Consider the following 19,431-nt stretch of genomic DNA (forward strand, 5'->3'; position numbering starts at 1 on the left):
TATTTTATATTAGTTGGAAACAACTTTCTTCAAGTCAGAAATAAAGAAGGATAGGAAGTTTAAACTTACAGGTAACACTATTTACTGCATCAAAACCTGTACAGCCTTGCACTAGATTGCTGCATTATTCAAATCTTTCCTCTGTTTTCTCACGTGTACTACATCCTCACCAACACTGCTCTACTGGATCTTCTTTGGGGAATTTGAGGTGGTAAGTTAACAATTTAGTAAAGATAAAGGAACATAGGGCTAATTTTCTTGTAAGAGCACCTGAAGAGAACTATAAAATGTTGACATTTTACAAATTTGTTCAGCAAAATGTCTTCCTTAAATTGAAAAATTATACAGCTGTTAGAACTTGAAAGAGCAAAGGACTGAAATACTGTCTGATGTAATATTCTTAGCAAAATTATATTGGAAAATAAATGATTTTCTTATTCAGAATTCTGCAAGCAAACAAGTATTGTCCCAAATGCATTTATATGTAATCTAGAAAAACACTATGTGGGGTGAGGTGGGATGGGGTGACGGGGGTGGAGGCGTAGGAGATGGGGAGCAGACAATGAATTGGAATGTCATTTATGAATCTTGTTTTTCTTTTCCCACTAGAAGTCAATTTCGCAATTTATTATATAAACATATTTTCTAGAGAATATTTTCCAAAACATTTTGACCAACCAAACACGGGAGGACTGAATTTTTAATAGGTCGTATCAGTCGTTTATTTATCTTTTCCTTGATTTTGAAAAGAAAACAGCAAGAGAGAGGCAGAGATGACTTTTGAGGCCAACAATTATGGAGAAGAACTCAATGCACAGTTAAAAGAATAATTGTTCGCAACAGAACATTAGTTCATTTTCGAATCTCTTTAACACAAACCGCTCTTCCACTGTTATAATGCTGGTAACAAAACATTTTTTATCTGAAAATGGTTTTCTTCCAGTTCTTCCAGCTCGATGAAGATAATTTACTGCATCTTTTGGGATATCAAAATTGTATATATGTGTTGTCTCTGGTAGATCAACACCTCTAGCTGCTATATCTGTTGCCACCAATAAATAACCTCCTCCTCCTCGAAGCTCCTGTATCCCAAGAACATATAAACCACACACTAAGATAGGAACAGGAATTACAATATGGCAGCAACAAAAAAATTAGTTCACCATTTCCTGGGATCTATAGTGATAAGTCGACCAGAAAACAATAATATCTCAGCAAAACTTACAGATAAGGATGCAGCTCGTTGATTGAAATTCATATCTTCCTCTAGAAGAGAGATGTCGGAAAATCTCCCACAAGAGGACTTTAGAAAATCTACCAAAAGAGTAGTTGGAGGTGCACTTCCTGCCTTTTTTGACTTCTCAGACTGCTCAAAAGTTAACATTAGAATTAAGGTATGTGATTGCTATAACACTAGAAAATCAAAGTTGCATAGATAAGTAACATTCATTTTTTCAAATTACCTATGAGACTATGTCCGTGGTTCTTTCCAGTTTATTCATTTAGACATGTGATTTACAGACAACTGATTTTTCTTTGAAGTAAGTCTGATTTCTTCTGATGTTAAAGAGAGCATAAATCCAAAACATAACAAAGGAAGGAAAATGGAACTTTTAAAATTCCAATAGGGGAAGTTTACACATCCAATTTATACATAAAGTTGAAAAGAAGCTACTAAACATACAAATGCATCCCCTTAATGATATTTAGAATAAGAACCGTTCCCAGCAAAGTGCAACTTCTTGCAGCTCCTGTGCGGGCGGTGAGAATTATCACATAGCTTTTCTCTAGTCTCTACAAGATCATTCTGGAAACTCGACCAACCTCTAAATTTGAGAAGTTTCTGGTGTGTGCTTTCATTGATTATGAATTAAGAGGGATGTCAATACTTAAAAGTGATCAATATCACAATTAATCCTTCTATGTAAGGAATTAAAGTTTCCAATCACTCATAACGTAACACAAAAAATAATTATTGTACAGAGACTTAACAGGGTTGAAGATACTAACTTGCTCACTGACAAATATTATGGCAGATTCAGGTGAATCCGTCTGCAGTAAAGAGAGTAACATTGGATTTTTTTCCATTCTGTTGCATACCTGACACTTGAAAAGTTTAAAAACATTAGACATTCATGGAAATGGAAATAAAACAACCAAGGAACATACTAAGCAGGATCCAGCAACATGAAAGAGAATGATCTAATTACAGGTACTTTTTCAGTATGGCAGTTCCATCCCATACCAGTTAACAGAAAGATAGCTGATTTTATTTATTCTATGCATGTTGAGGATTGTCCCGTCTAATACTTCTAGCCTCTAAGATACCGTAAAACTGTGTAAGTGAAATTAACAAAACTCTAAATGACAAGTAATGAGCTTATTCCAGTAAATGGAATTTGTAAGTGAGTTAATTTGCAAGAAAAGAGAAGTAAAGAGAGTTGTAGAAGTTTATGATAGTATCACCACAAATCGATGATGGAGGCATGAAGGCATCGGCTCTACTGAATTCACATGGACGTGAACTACATCAGCCTGTCATTATAAATAAGATAAGTACGTCTGTAATGCGATTATCAGAAGATCATAACAAAGTCATAAAAAGAGAAATCATGTCAAAGATACTTGTTCCAGCTTACCCTGGTCCATTTTTGCTGCATACAGTCGTACAAAAATCTTCTGTGCTGTGGAATTGAAGCACTAGCAAAGATAGTTTGACGGTTCTTGCTGGATGAGTAGGATGTCAACAGCCTTTTAAGAGAGCTGACTTCTTTTGAAGAATTGAACATGAAATCAACCTAAAATATGTAAATGAACATAAACAACAACAAATCAATCCCAAATAAGCTGGAGTCAGCTATAAGAATCCTCATTAACTTTGTTCTTCACTTAATAAACTCGACTCATGTTATCATCATAACAAAAGAATAATCCAAAATAAGTCAAATACACATAAATAATAGTAATAACAATGACAATATTAAAAGTTCTCTATATTGTTACTGGCATATCAATCAATGATAAGGTCACACTCATTGAAAAGCAATATGTTCAAACCAATGCATCAAACAATAGCGCCAGCACTGGCCTCTTCTTTTTATTGATTCAATACAATAGGGGAAAAGATGGTACAGTTCCCTATTGAGACAAACTATCAACTCCTCTGCACACTCAGCATACATCTTCCATGTGTCTTTCTTCTGGCGAGAACTAACAAGATTAAAACCTATTCTCAACTATTAGATGCTATTGGATCTTTTTCTTCATGTGCTCTATCTTTAGCTAAGCCTGCATATATTCCGAAAATTGTTTAACTTTTCTAGACAACTTTCTTCTATGTGATTTTAGGTCTACTTCCCCTTTTAACACATTTCTCACCATAGTTCATACCTACAAATCGGTGCAATAATGAAAATGTAGTTCTGTTTCAAGCATTGAGTTGAAGTTGAGCAAAATAGTTGCAAAATACAAGCATGCATAAGATTCACTTGTTATGACTTATGAGGCTTAGGAATAGTATAATTACATAGCTTGTCATGACTTGTTCATGATATAGAATTTTCCAAAGAATATATTATTGTAGTTGTGATTTTACAAATGGAAAGGAAAAATATAGAAAAGGAAAGTTATAACAACATTGTAGCATGTTTTTTCAATTGCTCAGCAGCATCCATATGCTGATGCTATTGGTCTCACTCTTCATGGGATCCCATCCAAGTAAAGGATCAACAGAGGCAAGGAGAAAATATATGATAGAAAATGCATCTTGATTACCTCATCAACAACAAGTACTTGGCAGGTATCTAGCTTCAAAATATGTTTCTCAAGCATTTGACACAAACTTCCTATAGTTGCAACAACAATGGTGGGTGGCTCAGCCTGTAATGGCACAAACATCTCAGAGTCACACCTCGTAAAAAAATGCTGAAGCTTCCTCTTAATTTCTGGAGAATGAGCAGTAATAAACAAAACAGAGGTGTTGAGAGAGAGGCAACAGAAGTAGGAACGAGTTGACAGACTATCATGAAAAATAAAATTGCAAAAGTACAGCAAAAATGAGCTAAAGCTCCAGAGTAGTACCTTTAAAAAAAATAAGGTGTACTCCCTCAATACCACCTTACAAAGAATCTACAGAACGAGTCTAAGCCTTTTCTTTTTGTCTCTGTGTGTGTGTGTGTGAGAGAGAGAGAGAGAGATGATGGATGGATATCAGTAGTGTTTCAGCTGTATACTAAATTTGTTTCACGCGGTACTGAACTAATCTCTTAGTTTTACGGACAATTGCATATGTGCATTTGTAAGAGTTACACGCTGAATATCATTCCCATAGTGAAGAATGTAAACTGGAGATGCAAGATAGAGAACAACAACAACGACAATAACAACAATAATAAACACCAAAACGAGAACGAAACTTGGACACTATACAACAAAAGTATCAAAGATTTACTAAGAGGATCCCAGAAAAATTAAAACTTAATTAAGATTTCTGATGTCGACATATTCATGTGAGACAAGTACACGAATTTAAAAAAGATAAGACTCTGGGGAAGCATGAATTGGGATTTAAACTTTTCTCGCTCACGGACATTAAATTTACAAGCAACATTAAAAGCATCTGTACCTTTAGCCAACTCTTGTGTCGTTTCAACATCCCCCCATCTAGAAGAGCCATAACAGTGCATGATTTCAGTCCTGATTCATGTTCTGAAGGATTTGCAGCAAGCATCCGAGCAACTTTTGTAACCTAGATAAAGCAGAAAACAATGTCAGTGCATCCCGAATTTTCCTACTTTCAGCAAACATACATTATAAATGGAAAGCAAAAAGGAATAACTCCACAAAAACTTACTTGCATGCCAAGCTCCCTAGTAGGTACCACGATCAATGCCTGTACTGCTGACCTTTGACTGTCAACGACTGACAATACTTGGAGCAGGTACGCTAAGGTTTTCCCAGAACCTGTCTAGTGGGATAACAGAAAGAAAAAGCAACTTCAATTTAATTAACAATACAGGATGCCAGTTGGAAATGGGAAAAACTGAGCAGAGCATAAGAAAAGGAATAACGATTAAAAATTGTCAATGAATAGTTTCTATTGCTAAGAACTAGTAGTTCTGGTCTCTTTACATTTCCTGTTTTCAACTTCTACATTTCTCCTACTATGGAACTTGGAAGTTGGAATTTTTAAGTACCACTGTAGCAGTTCGTTTTCCCTGATAAAAAACAATCACATGATGGATATCATTTAAACGATAATATGTCAAGCACAATTAAAAAGACGATTCAGCCCTCGTTATTGGATATGAGGAGCGGGACACAACGAAACAATAAAAGAACAGAAAGGACATATACTAAAATTGATAAGAATTTGTAACATCCACATTCCACCCCCTAGTATCCATAAGAATATGCTCAACAATACATAGTACTATAATCACCCAATGGCATTTAAAGAGATAGTCAAGAATTTTGTTCGCCTACCCAGAGTAACTCACAATTTACTAAACAATAGATGCTAAAAATGATGATAAAATGGCTTCAAAGAACATTGAAGTTTTAGAAAAGTGAAACATCACCCAATAAATAAATCATTATTGCAAGAAAATTCAGAAGCAATGCATAAAGCATGTCTTCAATACAAAGTCCTCCCCATATAGAAACATCAAAAATCATAAAGTCAAGTTACAACACTGAAGCAACAGTCCAAAAGTATGTATCAACCTGAGCATGAAGCACACAATCACGTCCAGAAAAGAGGAAAGGCAATGCCTGTAGCTGCACTTTTGTAGGCATCACATATCCAATCTCTTCTGCCCTGCAATTTGTGCTCCATATATCAGTTTGTCCTTAGAGCCAACCTTTTGAATAACACAAATCTATACATAAATAAAAAATCTATCAAGCAATTTCTACAAAAAAATAAAAAATAAAAATTCTGCTTCCTTTATTACGAAACAAAAAGTTCAATCACTCTATACTTAGAAACTTAAACAGATACTACAACGATTTCCAACAAATATTTCCTAAAGCTTATAAATTTAAAAAATTACTTAGATAATTACTTCACAAGCAAAATTTAATCTATTTTTAATCAAAATTTGGAGCTTACGAAGTAAAATCATACTTTCTAGTTTCGACAGGCTCAATTTCACCTTTGCAAGTATCAATTGAATCAATATTTGGAGAAAATTTCTGTAGCATTAACACTCCTTCTGGAAAATTCCGGAATATCAACAATCAAAGTAATGTGACAAATTGAAGAGTGAAGCATAAGGGAACATAATCTTACCGGAGAATCACGTGCTCTTGCACGTGACCATAACAGAGTTCCCGGAGCGTTGTCGTTGATGAATCCTTCGTTAGAGTTGTAGTTTCAACATTGGATGAGCTGAAGGAAGCTCTCGAAGGCTTTGGATATAACAAAAGTTTCGGAGTTCGATAGGCAACGTTAGGGTTAATCGATGAAGTCCATGAAAGAGTATGCAGTTGAGTTGCAGAGAAATGCGCCATTCGGGAAGAAGGAATTGGAGTGGAGAAGATGAAACAAAAGAGGACGTCAATTGTTTTGTGAGGCTGAGGTGTGAAAAAATAAGAGAAGTATCAAACACACTATTGATAGATTTTAAAATATTTGATAAATTAAAGAAAAAACTTTCCTGCTTTAGGTGTTTGTATTAAAAAAATAATTCAATTCAATTAATTAAATAAAATTAAGTAAAAATAATTATAAATTTAAATATAATGATATTAAATTGATATAAATATCTTATACAAGTAAGTTTATTTATAAAGTAATCTTAAATACCTCTAGCGTCATGTGACATATTAAGTGATTATACGAGAAAAAGTTTTAAAAAAAACGTAAATCAGATTTTATTTTATTTTTTATTTTTTTCCTTCAATTTTTAATTATCTGCCGCTACAATACCATTCCTCTTCTTATTTAATTTCTCCTCCATTAAAACTGAAAAGTAAAATTTAAAAATGTCTCACTCTTATTTTTGCGTAATTTCGTATGTTATAATATTCTTTTTCTTCATTCAAAGTATTTAAAATTGAACAATTTTCAACAAATAACGAAATTATGTGATTTGCACATATTTTTGTGTAAAATTCATTATTTATTTGACAAAAAAATGAAAGTGATATTTTCTGTTAAAACAAACAATTTAAGAATGTAACTTAAATTTGAGTCAATTTTCCAAATGGTTACCCAAGTTAATAAAATTGTCTTAAAATATCATTTATGTTTCATTTAAGACGAACATATCACTTAACTATTATTATTTTCATCCAAATATACTTGACAATTCAAAAGCATAATTCTCTTCTAGTTGGCATGACATGTCATTAAAATCTTTTTTTAATAATAGACTAATTTAATTCATTAAACTTATTTAACTAAAATAATAATCATATTGTTAGATTTTTTTAATTAACTTATTAAGAATAAATTTTCATACTTAAATTTTTTTATCATAATTAAACTTTTTATTTTTTCATGTTATGCATAATGCATTTTTAAAATGTACTATAATCTCGTCAATTTTAAATACTTATAAACACATACTTTCAAAAATATTGATATATAAATCACTCATGAATGCTAATTTTATTTCAATTAATCATAAATTGTACAATAAATCAATAATATTCAAGGTCGATTAATTATTAAAAAAATAATTATTTGGGTGCTTTGCAATCCATATATACTTAAAAGAAAATAGTAAGTGAATAATATTTATAGAAAATAAAATTTTGATCTTTATTTATCAGTATATTAATCTTATATAATATATATGAAGGAATATTGATTGTATTGAAGTGTTAACCTAATAAGAGAATACATGGGAGATGTATATAGGAGATATAGGAAGGAGTCCTAATCCTAATAGGACTAGGATTAAGGATTACTAATCCTAATAGGACTAGGATTAGTACACAGTAAATATTAATATTATTTAATACTATTTATTTAATACTATCTGTTATTATCCCCCCTCAAGCTGAGCTGAGCGGAGCGAACGGAAGCTTGGAACTGAGGTAATCGTGCTGTTGGCTCGGGAGAGGCTTGGTGAGAATATCAGCCGGTTGTTCTTCAGTGGGTACATAATGCACAGTCATGGTGCCGGCCTGAACTTCTTCGCAAACAAAGAGACAATCGGTATCAACATGCTTCATTCTGGTATGTAGGACAGAATTCTTGGCCACACAGATGGTTGATTTGTTGTCACAATAGAGAGCAGGAACAGTGTGAGTGGCGCGGAGTTCGCGAAGAATATATGTGACCCACATGGTCTCAGCAGCGAGAAGAGCAAGGGCGCGGTATTCAGCTTCAGTCGAGGACCGAGAAACCTTGGATTTTTTTTTGTACACCAGGAGATCAGGTTCGGCCCCAAAAAAACGAGAAACCCCAATGTAGATTTTCTGTCATTTTTATCATTCGCCCAATCTGAATCTGAGAACCCCCGAAGCTCCAAGTTCCCGGGTCGAATGAGTAAACCACGACCAAGAGTGCCAAAAATGTACCTGAGAATGCGTTTTAGACAATGGTAATCATGTTCACTTGGTTGATGCATGCGTTGAGCAACTCGGTTGACAGCAAACTGGATGTCAGGACGGGTAATGACCAGATACTGTAGAGCCCCAATGAAGCTGCGGAAGTGGGTGATATCGGCAAAGGGGGTGTCGGCTCCATTCGTAAACGAAGAGACTGCCATCGGATCTGGCCATCCACGGCTTTCCAAGCGGCATGGGCTGGATTGGTTTTTTCTGATTTGTCCGTGGAGGTGATAACTGCCGGGCGGCGGTTCTGTGCTTCCATCGACGTATTTGAGAAGGTAATTGGCCTCAAGGGCTGTAAGAACGGTGATTTTCCATGTAGGGTAATTTATGTCTGATAATTTTTTGGGAATCAGGGCATGAAAATGCCTGAGAAGGAGTTAACGCCAGAAAGAAGTGAATCGAGAGGATCCACCTCGGTTGTCATGGCTGCCGCCACCCAAGAGAAAAGAGGGAACGATCGGTGCCCTAAAGAAAAAGAAAAAACCTAGAGAAAAGAAGATCTAGGTTTTCTGGCTCTTGATACCATGAAGAAATATTGATTGTATTGAAGTGTTAAACTAATAAGGGAATACATGGGAAATATATATTAGGAAGGAGTCTTAATCCTAATAGAACTAGGATTAAGGAGTACTAATCTTAATAGGACTAGGATTAGTACACTAGAAATACTAATATTATTTAATACTATTTATTTAATATTATCTGTTATTAATATATACTATGAATTAAATAAGTAAATTCATTAATTGTTAGTTTATTTATTGATGTTTAATTGTATGAAAAGTTATAATATAATATAATATAAAATTAAAGAATAAAAATAAAATTAAAAAAGTTAAATAATAATTTTTTCTTTCTTTCCAATTTTTTTGTCAACCTTATAAATTTATCTTAATACTTTTATTTGAAAAAATTGTTTAAAATTTTTGAATAATTTAGTTAGGTTTTATAAAATTATCAGATAATAAGTGCACAAAGAGATTTTTTCATTGTATTTTGTTTGGTGACAATATATAAAGTTACTAGTCTTTTTGAATTTTTTTTCTTATGACCTTCATAAATTCTCATGTAATTTATAATTTATTTAGAGACATAAGTTTGATGAATTAAATAGGCCTAGTATTTTTTAAATACGATTAATAATGATAGGGCATATCAACTAGAATTTAAAGAGACTTTTGAGGTATTTGGTATTTCTAATGGATAAAAAATATAATATTATTTACTTTCTTCTTTTTTATTTTCAAAAAAAAATTATCAGAAACATGAATTGCAAAATATACAATTAATATTATTGTATTGGCCTTTAATATTATTGATTTATTATACAACTTATGATTAATTGTGTAAATTAGTGTTAATGAGTGATTTGTATATCAATATTTTTTTAAATGTATGTGCTTATAAGAATTCAAAATTGACAAATAATAATATATTTTAAAAATGTATTCTTCATAACATAAAAAATAGTTTAATTATGATAAAAGATTTTAAGTATGAAAATTTATTCTTGATATATTAAAAACAAATTAAAAATAATATGATCATTATTTTAATTAAATAGGTTCAATGAATTAAATTAGTCTATTATTAAAAAATGACTTTAATGATATGTCATGTCAAATAGGAGAGTGATGATTTTAATGTGTCAAATATATTTGGAGGGAAATAGTAATAGTTGAGTGATATTTTGATCTTAAATTAAATATAAATAATATTTTAAGACAATTCTCTTAACTTGGGTGATTATTTAGGGAATTAACTCTTTAAATTTAAGTATAATTTAGAGATGCTTTTGATTAAAAAAAAAATTTAGACATTTCTATTTAATTTTTCTACTTTAGGTAAGGAAATATTCATCTTCTAGAATTTTGGGACGAAATTGCTTCAATCGAATAGTATTAAATCTCTTATAAAAATGATTTCCTTTTTATCATTTTACAAACGTATCATGATCAAGATTTATACATATTTTTGTTTTTTTTCTTAAAAGAAAAGATACTATCTAACTTTTGAATAGGTTGATTTAATGATTTTTTAATTTTATATTTCTTTAATACTTTATGACTATACGTATTTAGAATCTAAAATAATTTGAACATAGTATGCGAGGTCGGCACGATCCACGGCAAACAATTAATTCTTTTAAAAAATGTATTAATTAAATAAGAAAAGTCATATTAAAAATTAGTGAATCCAAATTAGATTTGCTCCTATTTTTTAGTACGTCGTTGTTGATTTTGAGATATCAAACATAATTAATTCAATAAGTAGTGGAATAATAAGATTTGTTTAGATATGACTTGTAATTAGTGATTAGAGATTATATTGATTTAAAATTAATATTTTATTTAGATATATAATTTGCATTTATTAAGTTCTCTTTTCAAATTTCATGACTGAAAATTATTTTTAAAAGTTTAACTGTACAATCTTAAATCATAACTATTGATAAATAAGATATTAAAATATCTTAAGTACATGCATTGATCACTCACATATCTCTATATTTTTTGTAAGTAAATACTTTAAATTACGTACTTTCAAATACATATAATTTAATAAAATTTACTTGCCAATAATAATACTAATTAATTATTCTTTAATATAAATTATTTCATATAGTATAAACAATCAATTTATGCCAAAGTGTTGGTCAATATGTACCATAAATTATAGTTGAGAAATAATATGAATAAAACTAAATATTTTGGTGGAGCAATTGATATCTTGCTCACTTTTAATTTGGTTGCTTTAAGATATAGCAACCAACATCATATAACTTAAACAATTCGAAATTAATTGAAATGTCTAAAATTTCATCAAAAAATAATTCTTCCTTCAATATAAATTTATTTTATTTTGTACCGTTTGTAAATTATAAGAATTTAATATATATATATATATATATATATATATATATATATATATATATATATATATATATCAATTCCCTCTTTCACTAAATAGCCTTCAAAATATAAAACCTTACACAAATATAAAACCACAAATGAACGTCAATAAAATGAGTAATTATTTGAGGAGTAATAGAACAATTAAATAATTATGTAAGGTATAGTAGGATAATTAGTGACATACAGTGTGAAAATTATGCTACAGTAATTACATAAATTACATAAGTCACATAAATAATGACATTATGTTCTTCACATAAACCTCGTAGTTATCATGTATTATAATTTTTCAAATTTAATATTAATATTTTCTTATCTAATATGCAACAAATTTGAGCAATTTAAAATCTAACATGTCTACTTCAGCTGTTCAAATCGGTTGCTTATTATATAACAAACTTTGTATATTTTACTCTTTCTCTTATTTAAGCAATTATATAACTTTACTATAATAAGCATTTACGTAGCAATTATACAACTTAACCGTAATAAGCAATTACGTAGCAATTATATAACTTATTATAGATTAAAATTTTAAAATCTATAGTATTAAAATATTTGCAGTCATTCATTTTGCACCTGATGAGATAATATTTAGGAAAAATTATATGAATAAGTACATTTTAAAAAATAATTACTGATTTTAGTGATATTTTTTGTTTATTATTATTTATAGCAATATTGTGATAAATCTGTAATATGTACTAAAAGTGAATTATGTATGCAATATATTTGAATTATAATTGTTTTTGAAATATATTATGTTCGGGTGCTCGAGCACCCATTAACTTCGTTGCGAAATATATATATTTATGTAGAAATCGATAGGTATTTATATAAAATTAACATAGAACACCCAATAAATAAATTATATAGTTGGCCCAATGATTCTAGGATGGGTACTTAAAACTTTTTTAATGTTGCTCGAATCTCATTGTTAACACATATTTTTTATAGTTTCACTTCAAAGCACCCTCAATCTTAAAATCATAGATCTGCTACTGTATTGTATTATAAGTGTATTAAAATGTGTGATAAATATATTATCCATCATTAAAACTTGTATTATTTTTGAATAATAAATTTATCTCTGTAATATATACTAAATTTGTATTATAAATGAATTAAAAATGATCAAGTGAAAAAAAAATTATTGCTATAAATGTTAAATATTTTTTTATTATAGTATATTTACGTAAGTTTTCCTAATATTTATATATTTTTTATTATTTAAGCAACTACATTAGATAACTTACTTTAGATTGTTATCTTTTAATCAACAACACTTTCAATGTTAATAACATTTAAGTATTTATTTACGATAAATGAAACACTTTATTGCTATAAAAATAATTTTAAATAAATCGACATTGCTTAAAAAATAATTTTATGTGTAAATATTTGATCTGTGTGATAAATACTTGTTTTCGCCACTAATATATATAACCAATAAGTAGTCATTTTTAACCAGACATAAATATATGAATCAATTATTTTGAAACGGAAAACGACCTCATAGTTCTCAAAAATAAATAAATACCAGGCAATAAAAAAAAAAGAAGACGAAAATAATAAATGGAACAAAAATAGAGTAAGAAAAGAACAAGCAAAAAAGGTAAGAGTTGATTGATTCCAAGTTCCAACAACCGTCTGAATAGAGATCGGACTTTTTGTTACTCTCTCTCTCTCATCCATAATTCTTTTCTTTGACCTTTCTACACGCTTTCTCTCTCTACATATTTCTAGGATTTTGTTAACAATATTTCCTCCATCTCCCTTCTTCTTTACTTTATTCTCCCCCCTTTGTATGCTCTCTCTTTCTCTCTCTGTACATACATTCTCTCTCTATATCTACACATATACTTACTTTTTTTTTTGGCATTGTTACAGTTCTAGCTGAATTTCATGGCGAACGATTTGGAAACATCGCCGGCGGCAGCAGCATCGACCGTCGTTGATGATAGCATTGAGGATGCCTGTAGTATTTGTCTTGAGCCGTTTAACTCCGATGATCCTCCTGCTGTATGCTATAAGCTTCGCTTTTCTGTTTGATGCATTTTCCTGTTATATTAAATTATAAATTTTTTAAAAAAATTATGTATAAAGTTAGGGATTATCTGCCTGTAGCATTTTTTTTCCTTTAGATGATCTTCCTGCTGTATGTTATCTCTAAGCGTGCCCTGTTTATTTTGTTGCATTTTCTGTTTTTTTTTTGTAATTCCATAATCGGCTATATATTGGTAAAAGTTAGGGTTTGTTTCTGGCTTCTAGCATATCCGTGATGCATTTTCTGTTTATGTAGGAGAGGTTATATGACTCGAATGTATGTTGATCAGAATGGATGAGTTTTAGCAGTGTGTAGTTTTCACACCTTGGAAGTTCCGACGACTTTTTAATGGAAGCAGTTGGTATATAAAACTATAAAAGAGGCAAAAATTTGGATTATGTGGTCTAATTGTGGAAATTTAGTGTGAGATGTAGTCATGTATATCTTTATTGATGTCATTTGGTCAGTGGGTATCATGTATCGTGTTCTTCTATAACTGGACCTTGCTCTAATTTCAGGACTCTTTTGTTAACCCTTTCCCTCTCTTATATTAGGATTTCCATAATGACAATGTAACCGAAGAAGGTATGCAAATAATATGCATGAAGTAGTGGTATGATTTATTTCAGGACTCTTTTGTTAACCCTTGCCCCCTCTTGTTGATACATCCATCTCAACCTTAATCTTATGATTTTTTACTTATTCTGGTCCAATGTGATACCAGTTAAACCTCAATGGAACATAATGCTATTAATCGATTTGTCAAGGATTGGTCTTATTCTCCCAACTAATTTTACTTTGTGAACTAGTTTGATTGCTACTTAAAAAAAATTTAGACAGTTTTCTTCAGTTTTTTTGACTTAAAGGGAGTATGTATCAAAGTGATGTTGCAAAGTTCTTGCTCTCTCATGGTGATGCGTTCCTTTGATTCTTGTGGCAATTCCTGTGTATGCTTGATTATTGTGTTCCATTATGCATTTACCCTAATTTCTTAATTTCTTGTTTTCTTTCAGGTAACAGATTGTAAGCATGAATATCATTTGCAGTGTATTCTTGAATGGTACATTCAAAATTTGTTACTGTATAATATTTTGGTCAAATGTCGGGGACATACATTTCCTCCCTGTCTGCACATTTTTAACCGTAGGTCTTGGTTGATATGCTCAATAAACATCATGCGAATTCTGTTCAGGTCTCAGAGAAGCAAGGAGTGCCCAATTTGTTGGAGGGTTTTTGCATTGAAAGACTCTGCAAGGTATTTGAATAATTCTGTGGCTAAGCACACAATTTTCTAACCGTTGACTACCTTCTCGTGGAATTGATCTTCTCTGTGGACAATAGCTGCTAGCTGCAGCATGCAATGCAGCCAGAATTACATATATTTATTTTCTAAAGGAATTTCATATTGTTTAAGAGCCAAGCATTCTGATTGATTCCTCATTGAGACGTATTTATTTCTCTCTTTTCTGATGATCTCCAGCCAAGAGCTACTAGCTGCAGTGGAGATTGAAAGGAACATGAGGTCAAGGATTAATGTGCGTCATACTAACGAAAATGTTGAAGCCAATCATGTGGGTGACATTGCCAAGCTTGGAAGTGGCTTATTTCTTTCCATTACATTTTGCTTCATTCTCACTGAGAGCCTTTGTATTTCCAGGATGCCACACAGCAGAATGATTCAGATTTTGAGGAGCGAATTATGCGACATTTTGCTGCTGCGACCAGTAGAGTCCGGCTTGTCAACAGAAGGAGAAGACAGGCGTCTTCAGGAATTGGTCCTACACAGGTTGTACCTTCAGTGCCGGTAGGAGTTAGTTCAAACCAGACACAGAATAATGAATCCACAGTACAGTTCCAAGGCTTTGGATATTTTGGGGATGGGTCTGCTGCTTCTGCAACTTCATCTAGTATTAGACCTGCATCATCATCAGTTCCTGCCCATGCAAGTGATCCTTCTAAGCTTAGGTATGACTTAGAACTATCAAGCTTGATGAATAACTCGGTAGTGTAACGAAGCTAACTACTCAAAATCCTTAACATGCACCATTTCTTAATCCTAAGTGTGGTTACATGTTTTAACTTTGATGTTTTTGTTAAGTTTTTCCACAATTGATCTGGAATCGTATGCCTCACTACTTGGTTACTTGTTGGAATTCCTTCAGCCAACCACCAACTTATGGTCCCCAGGGGTCAAGCTCATCCGAGTTTCTTGCATTTTCTGAATCTATAAAATCCAAATGGTCTTCTGCTTCTGCGAGGTAGGGGAACTCCAACTTTTTCATTTCCTTGAAAGCTTTTTTTATTCCCCTCTAAGGTTATTGTTTCTGTTTCAACAGGTATAAGGACTCAATCTCAAAAGGTACTCGTGGTTTTAAGGAAAAATTATTAGCACGCAACACCACTGTCAAGGAATTTGGCAGAGAAGTTCAGCGTGAGATGAGTGCTGGAATAGCTGGCGTTTCAAGAATGATTGAACGACTTGATCTTACTTCAAAACGTACTGGAGCTGCTGAGCCATCTGCATGTAGCATGGGTACCTCAAACTTTCCCGGTAGAGGAGTGAGTGAGCAAGGAAATGTGACATTTCAAGCGCATGATGGTTGCGGGAAGAATACTACAATTGGAGTAACTCCTACTAATCCCTCATTGATCTCCAACACCAACACCAACACAAACACCAGCACTGGCCAAATGGAAATTTCTCTTGGACAGGTTTGTACTTCGTCCAGCGATATTTTGAGTAGTTGTGAAGCTTTACTTGTTTCCGTGTTCATCATCCCTGATGTTGCCAGTATGCTCTTCTATTTTATTATACATAGCTTCTGCTGGATGTTTTTATTGCCTTTAAACAGAAAACTAAACTTAGAAGCCTAATCTGCTTGTATTTTTTCCAATTGGATGTAGAATTAGTATACAACTGCAGCATTGGAACTTCAACTCCGAAACTAAAATGACAATTTCCTAAACAGAATACTTCACATACTCTGAGAAAAAAGAGAGTTTGGGAGAAAACTCAGCTTGATTATTCTCTCAAACATTTTTTGTTTAAATAGCCAAGTGTACATATTTTTTAAGGAAAGGAAGAGAATCAATATATCTACCTAGGGTCCTATCTCTTGTCTGGAAATGTTAAAAGAGATGTTGCTTCAATTGAATTATACGAGCTTCATCATTGCCCACGATGACTATATCTTTTACCCCCACCCCCACCTCCACCCCGTCAGGAGTATCAATAGAGTTCCCACTTACCCTCCACCGTGACTCGAAACCTCAACCTACCGATTGATGGTGGAGGTGCTCAACCACTAGAGCAAGCCTCCCTTGTCTGTGATGGCTATATCATCAACATAAATGACCAATTGAATTCAATATGATTAACCTCACTGAGAGTCGTACCAAAGTCCTGAATGATCATGTTGGAACTTACCAATTCATGTTTGAGTAGATTGTTTCAAACCATATAGGGATTGATGCAACTGACATACAATACCACAACCACTATACTCTCCTTGAGTAACAAATTTAGGAGGTTGCTCCATATATACATCATCCTCAAGATGACCTGGAGAAAACATTTGTGATGTCCAACTGATATAGAGGTGACAAAGAGATCAATGAAGAACAATAACTATGGAGAGTAAAAGATGACCACATGCTAAGCTAACGGGGAGAAAGTGTCACTTCAATCACGCCCGAATCTCTAAGTACCTTTGGTAACAAGATGAGCTTTAAGTTGATCAATTCGACCATCTGGTTCAACTTGGAGGTAGAGGAACAAGCTCCCGAATACATGTAAAAAGACATCTCTTTGATCATCTCATATCACCATCCAAAATGGGATAACACTTCACTTGTGGACTTAGGGATAGGGATGGGATTAGGGTTATGAGTGGATCGAATATCTTCCAGAGTGCAATTGGTGGACTAGGAGGAGACAAGTCCGCAGTATGCGAAGGATCCAGTACAAGACGTGAATCATCTAATCATCTAGATACGATGCTGGATAATGACGGCGATTATAAGTCAAGAGTGGTGGAAATGGAGCTGTAGGTGATGGAAGTAGAGCTGTAGGTAGTGGAGTCGGATCTGTAGGTGATGAAACTGGATTTGTAAAGCAAGATGAAGGAGAAGTGACTGATCTCCAAAAGATGAAACTGGCAACACCTTCGTAATATCTAATATGATCTGGATCTGTGAAGTATGGATGGGTTTGAAAGAAGGCCCAGCAGAGATAAGGAACCACTAGAGGTTAGGTGAATATCTTTGGTACCCCTTTGTGCCCTCGAGTAACCTTGTAATGCACATTTAAGAGCACGAGAAGCTAAATTATCCTTTTTCTGAAATAAGGTTATGGCCAAAACACATGCTCCTGAAGACAAGAGGTAGAAGAGACCCGGTAGCTTTGGCTTGGACATTGTATATATGCGTAGAAATCTACAAAAGAAGTACAAATGATTGATTTTAAATCAAGTGTAAATCATATGGGTTGTTTTAGACACCTGAACAACTCAAGCCTAGAATGTTCAAATCCTGAATTCACCTCTAAATTTTGGAAAATGATTACAAGTGAAACAGGAATATGTGACACAGTAGTGCTTTGACAGGATTATAGGTGTTTGCGTTTCCTATGTTTGTTCCTTTCTGTTCTCCCACCAGAAATACTACAACTTTTTATTTATTTTCCATAGTGCGATGTGTTATAAAGAGCTTTTCCATGACTTCTTTTATTCCATCTATCGCTATGTACTTAATAGCGAAAACGATGACGGGTCTTTTTTGATTGCCTGATCAGCTCATCCTAAAGCCACTAGAAAAAAACATTTATTTTACTTGAAATGTGTCTTCTCCGAGTCTCTTCACGTGCATGCTTATTCTATTTCATGATCATGTATGTGTAAATATTTTTTGACAAAGAGAAATGCAGTAAGACTTGAACCTAGCCTCCTTTTACTTTGATAACCAAAAAGAATTTTGACTTATCCATCTTGATAGTTCTCTTTGTTTTTGAAACGAGCTGTTTCCACTGTTTAACCGTTTCTTTTCCTCTTTTTCCCCTTCAGAATGGAAACTGATGCTGCAACCCCATCGAAGTCAGAATAAATGATGCTTGATTATGGTCCTCTTTGTCTCTACTATTAACTTATAGCGTAATTTATGATCTGCAAGTGATGTACGCTTGAAAGGTCAGTTATTGCAGTAGGTGACTGACTTGCGTCCTGCAGTTGTGGAAACCTGGAGATTTGATGTGCTGTTGGAGAAATTACAGTTTGTGCTTAAGCATTAAGGTCTCATGACCTGTTCTCTTAACTGTAAACCTGTAGGATAGGAAGATTGTGGTGCTGATAAGCCTGTGTAATTAACCATGTCCATTAGCTTAATGGATATTCAAGAAGGGATGTCTTATGGACTATCCGTTATTCTTCTTTATGGTGGTTATATTTCTTCTTGATTATGCGTTTGTCCAGTTTATCTGATTTTATCTTAAGAAGGGACACGTCTTATGGACTATCTGTTCTTATTGATTTGCTTGAAAAAAGTGATGCTTTATTGTCATCACTTTGTTGTCGTGCACCTAACCTTAGGTGTTGTCATTTATGTGCCATGTGGAGGGGAATAGCTAATTTTTGTACTTTGCATACTTAGTTTGCATCTGCAAGCAATTTCTTGAAGACTACTTTGGTGCTTCTTCCATGAAATACCATCTGACCTTTTCTTGATAGTCACTGTAGATAAGGGTGTCAACCATTAGCTAACTTTTCACCTGCAGCAACAGAATCATTATGAGAACAATCAAGTCTAGTGTAGGTGAACAATATCAAGATTCTTCTTGCCTGGTAAAATACTGTTCGGATAGAGAACTTGTCAAGTGAAGTAGGAAGAGTCGTGGGATGCCAGTCCAGG

General features: G+C 32.8%; 2 protein-coding genes across 9 annotated transcripts; one reads left to right on the top strand and one right to left on the bottom strand.

Moving 5' to 3' along the window:
- Positions 1–778: 778 nt before the first annotated feature.
- LOC101250731 (DEAD-box ATP-dependent RNA helicase 58, chloroplastic) lies at positions 779–6,630 on the bottom strand. 8 transcript variants are annotated; one of them, XM_010324244.4, is made up of 10 exons: positions 6,293–6,630; positions 5,725–5,818; positions 4,853–4,966; positions 4,625–4,747; positions 3,775–3,879; positions 2,640–2,798; positions 2,467–2,535; positions 2,011–2,106; positions 1,226–1,366; positions 779–1,082 (listed from the first exon to the last, which is right to left on the bottom strand). In XM_010324244.4, exons 1-10 carry the CDS (start codon positions 6,511–6,513, stop codon positions 819–821), a joined length of 1,386 nt encoding a protein of 461 aa, XP_010322546.1. In that variant the 5' UTR covers positions 6,514–6,630; the 3' UTR covers positions 779–818. The 8 variants fall into 8 exon arrangements, with proteins under 8 accessions (XP_010322546.1, XP_004229420.1, XP_069155334.1 ...); XM_004229372.5 differs by having other exon boundaries at positions 2,011–2,100; positions 6,293–6,609; XM_069299233.1 differs by having other exon boundaries at positions 2,011–2,100; positions 5,725–5,879; positions 6,293–6,605.
- Positions 6,631–13,087: 6,457 nt separating this feature from the next.
- LOC101251028 (E3 ubiquitin-protein ligase RHF1A) lies at positions 13,088–18,982 on the top strand. Its single transcript, XM_004229373.5, has 9 exons — positions 13,088–13,288; positions 13,374–13,505; positions 14,544–14,590; positions 14,723–14,785; positions 15,011–15,101; positions 15,188–15,495; positions 15,693–15,788; positions 15,867–16,242; positions 18,591–18,982. The coding sequence occupies exons 2-9, from the start codon at positions 13,389–13,391 to the stop codon at positions 18,600–18,602; spliced, it is 1,110 nt and encodes a 369-aa protein (XP_004229421.1). The 5' UTR covers positions 13,088–13,288; positions 13,374–13,388; the 3' UTR covers positions 18,603–18,982.
- Positions 18,983–19,431: the final 449 nt, after the last annotated feature.

Source organism: Solanum lycopersicum, chromosome 1 (genome assembly GCF_036512215.1).
Source record: "Solanum lycopersicum chromosome 1, SLM_r2.1".
NCBI lineage: Eukaryota > Viridiplantae > Streptophyta > Magnoliopsida > Solanales > Solanaceae > Solanum > Solanum lycopersicum.

What these genes read in the sequence shown, in the direction of transcription:
- LOC101250731 (XM_010324244.4), bottom strand. Translation starts at nt 6,513, where the DNA reads ATGGCGCATTTCTCTGCAACTCAACTGCATACTCTTTCATGGACTTCA. An exon ending in GCCTCCATCATCGATTTGTG is followed by an intron (nt 2,107 to 2,466) that starts GTGATACTATCA and finishes AAACTTTTCAAG; the next exon opens with TGTCAGGTATGCAACAGAAT. An exon ending in AACGAGCTGCATCCTTATCT is followed by an intron (nt 1,083 to 1,225) that starts GTAAGTTTTGCT and finishes CTTGGGATACAG; the next exon opens with GAGCTTCGAGGAGGAGGAGG.
- LOC101251028 (XM_004229373.5), top strand. Translation starts at nt 13,389, where the DNA reads ATGGCGAACGATTTGGAAACATCGCCGGCGGCAGCAGCATCGACCGTC. An exon ending in ACTCCGATGATCCTCCTGCT is followed by an intron (nt 13,506 to 14,543) that starts GTATGCTATAAG and finishes GTTTTCTTTCAG; the next exon opens with GTAACAGATTGTAAGCATGA. An exon ending in GCATTGAAAGACTCTGCAAG is followed by an intron (nt 14,786 to 15,010) that starts GTATTTGAATAA and finishes GATGATCTCCAG; the next exon opens with CCAAGAGCTACTAGCTGCAG.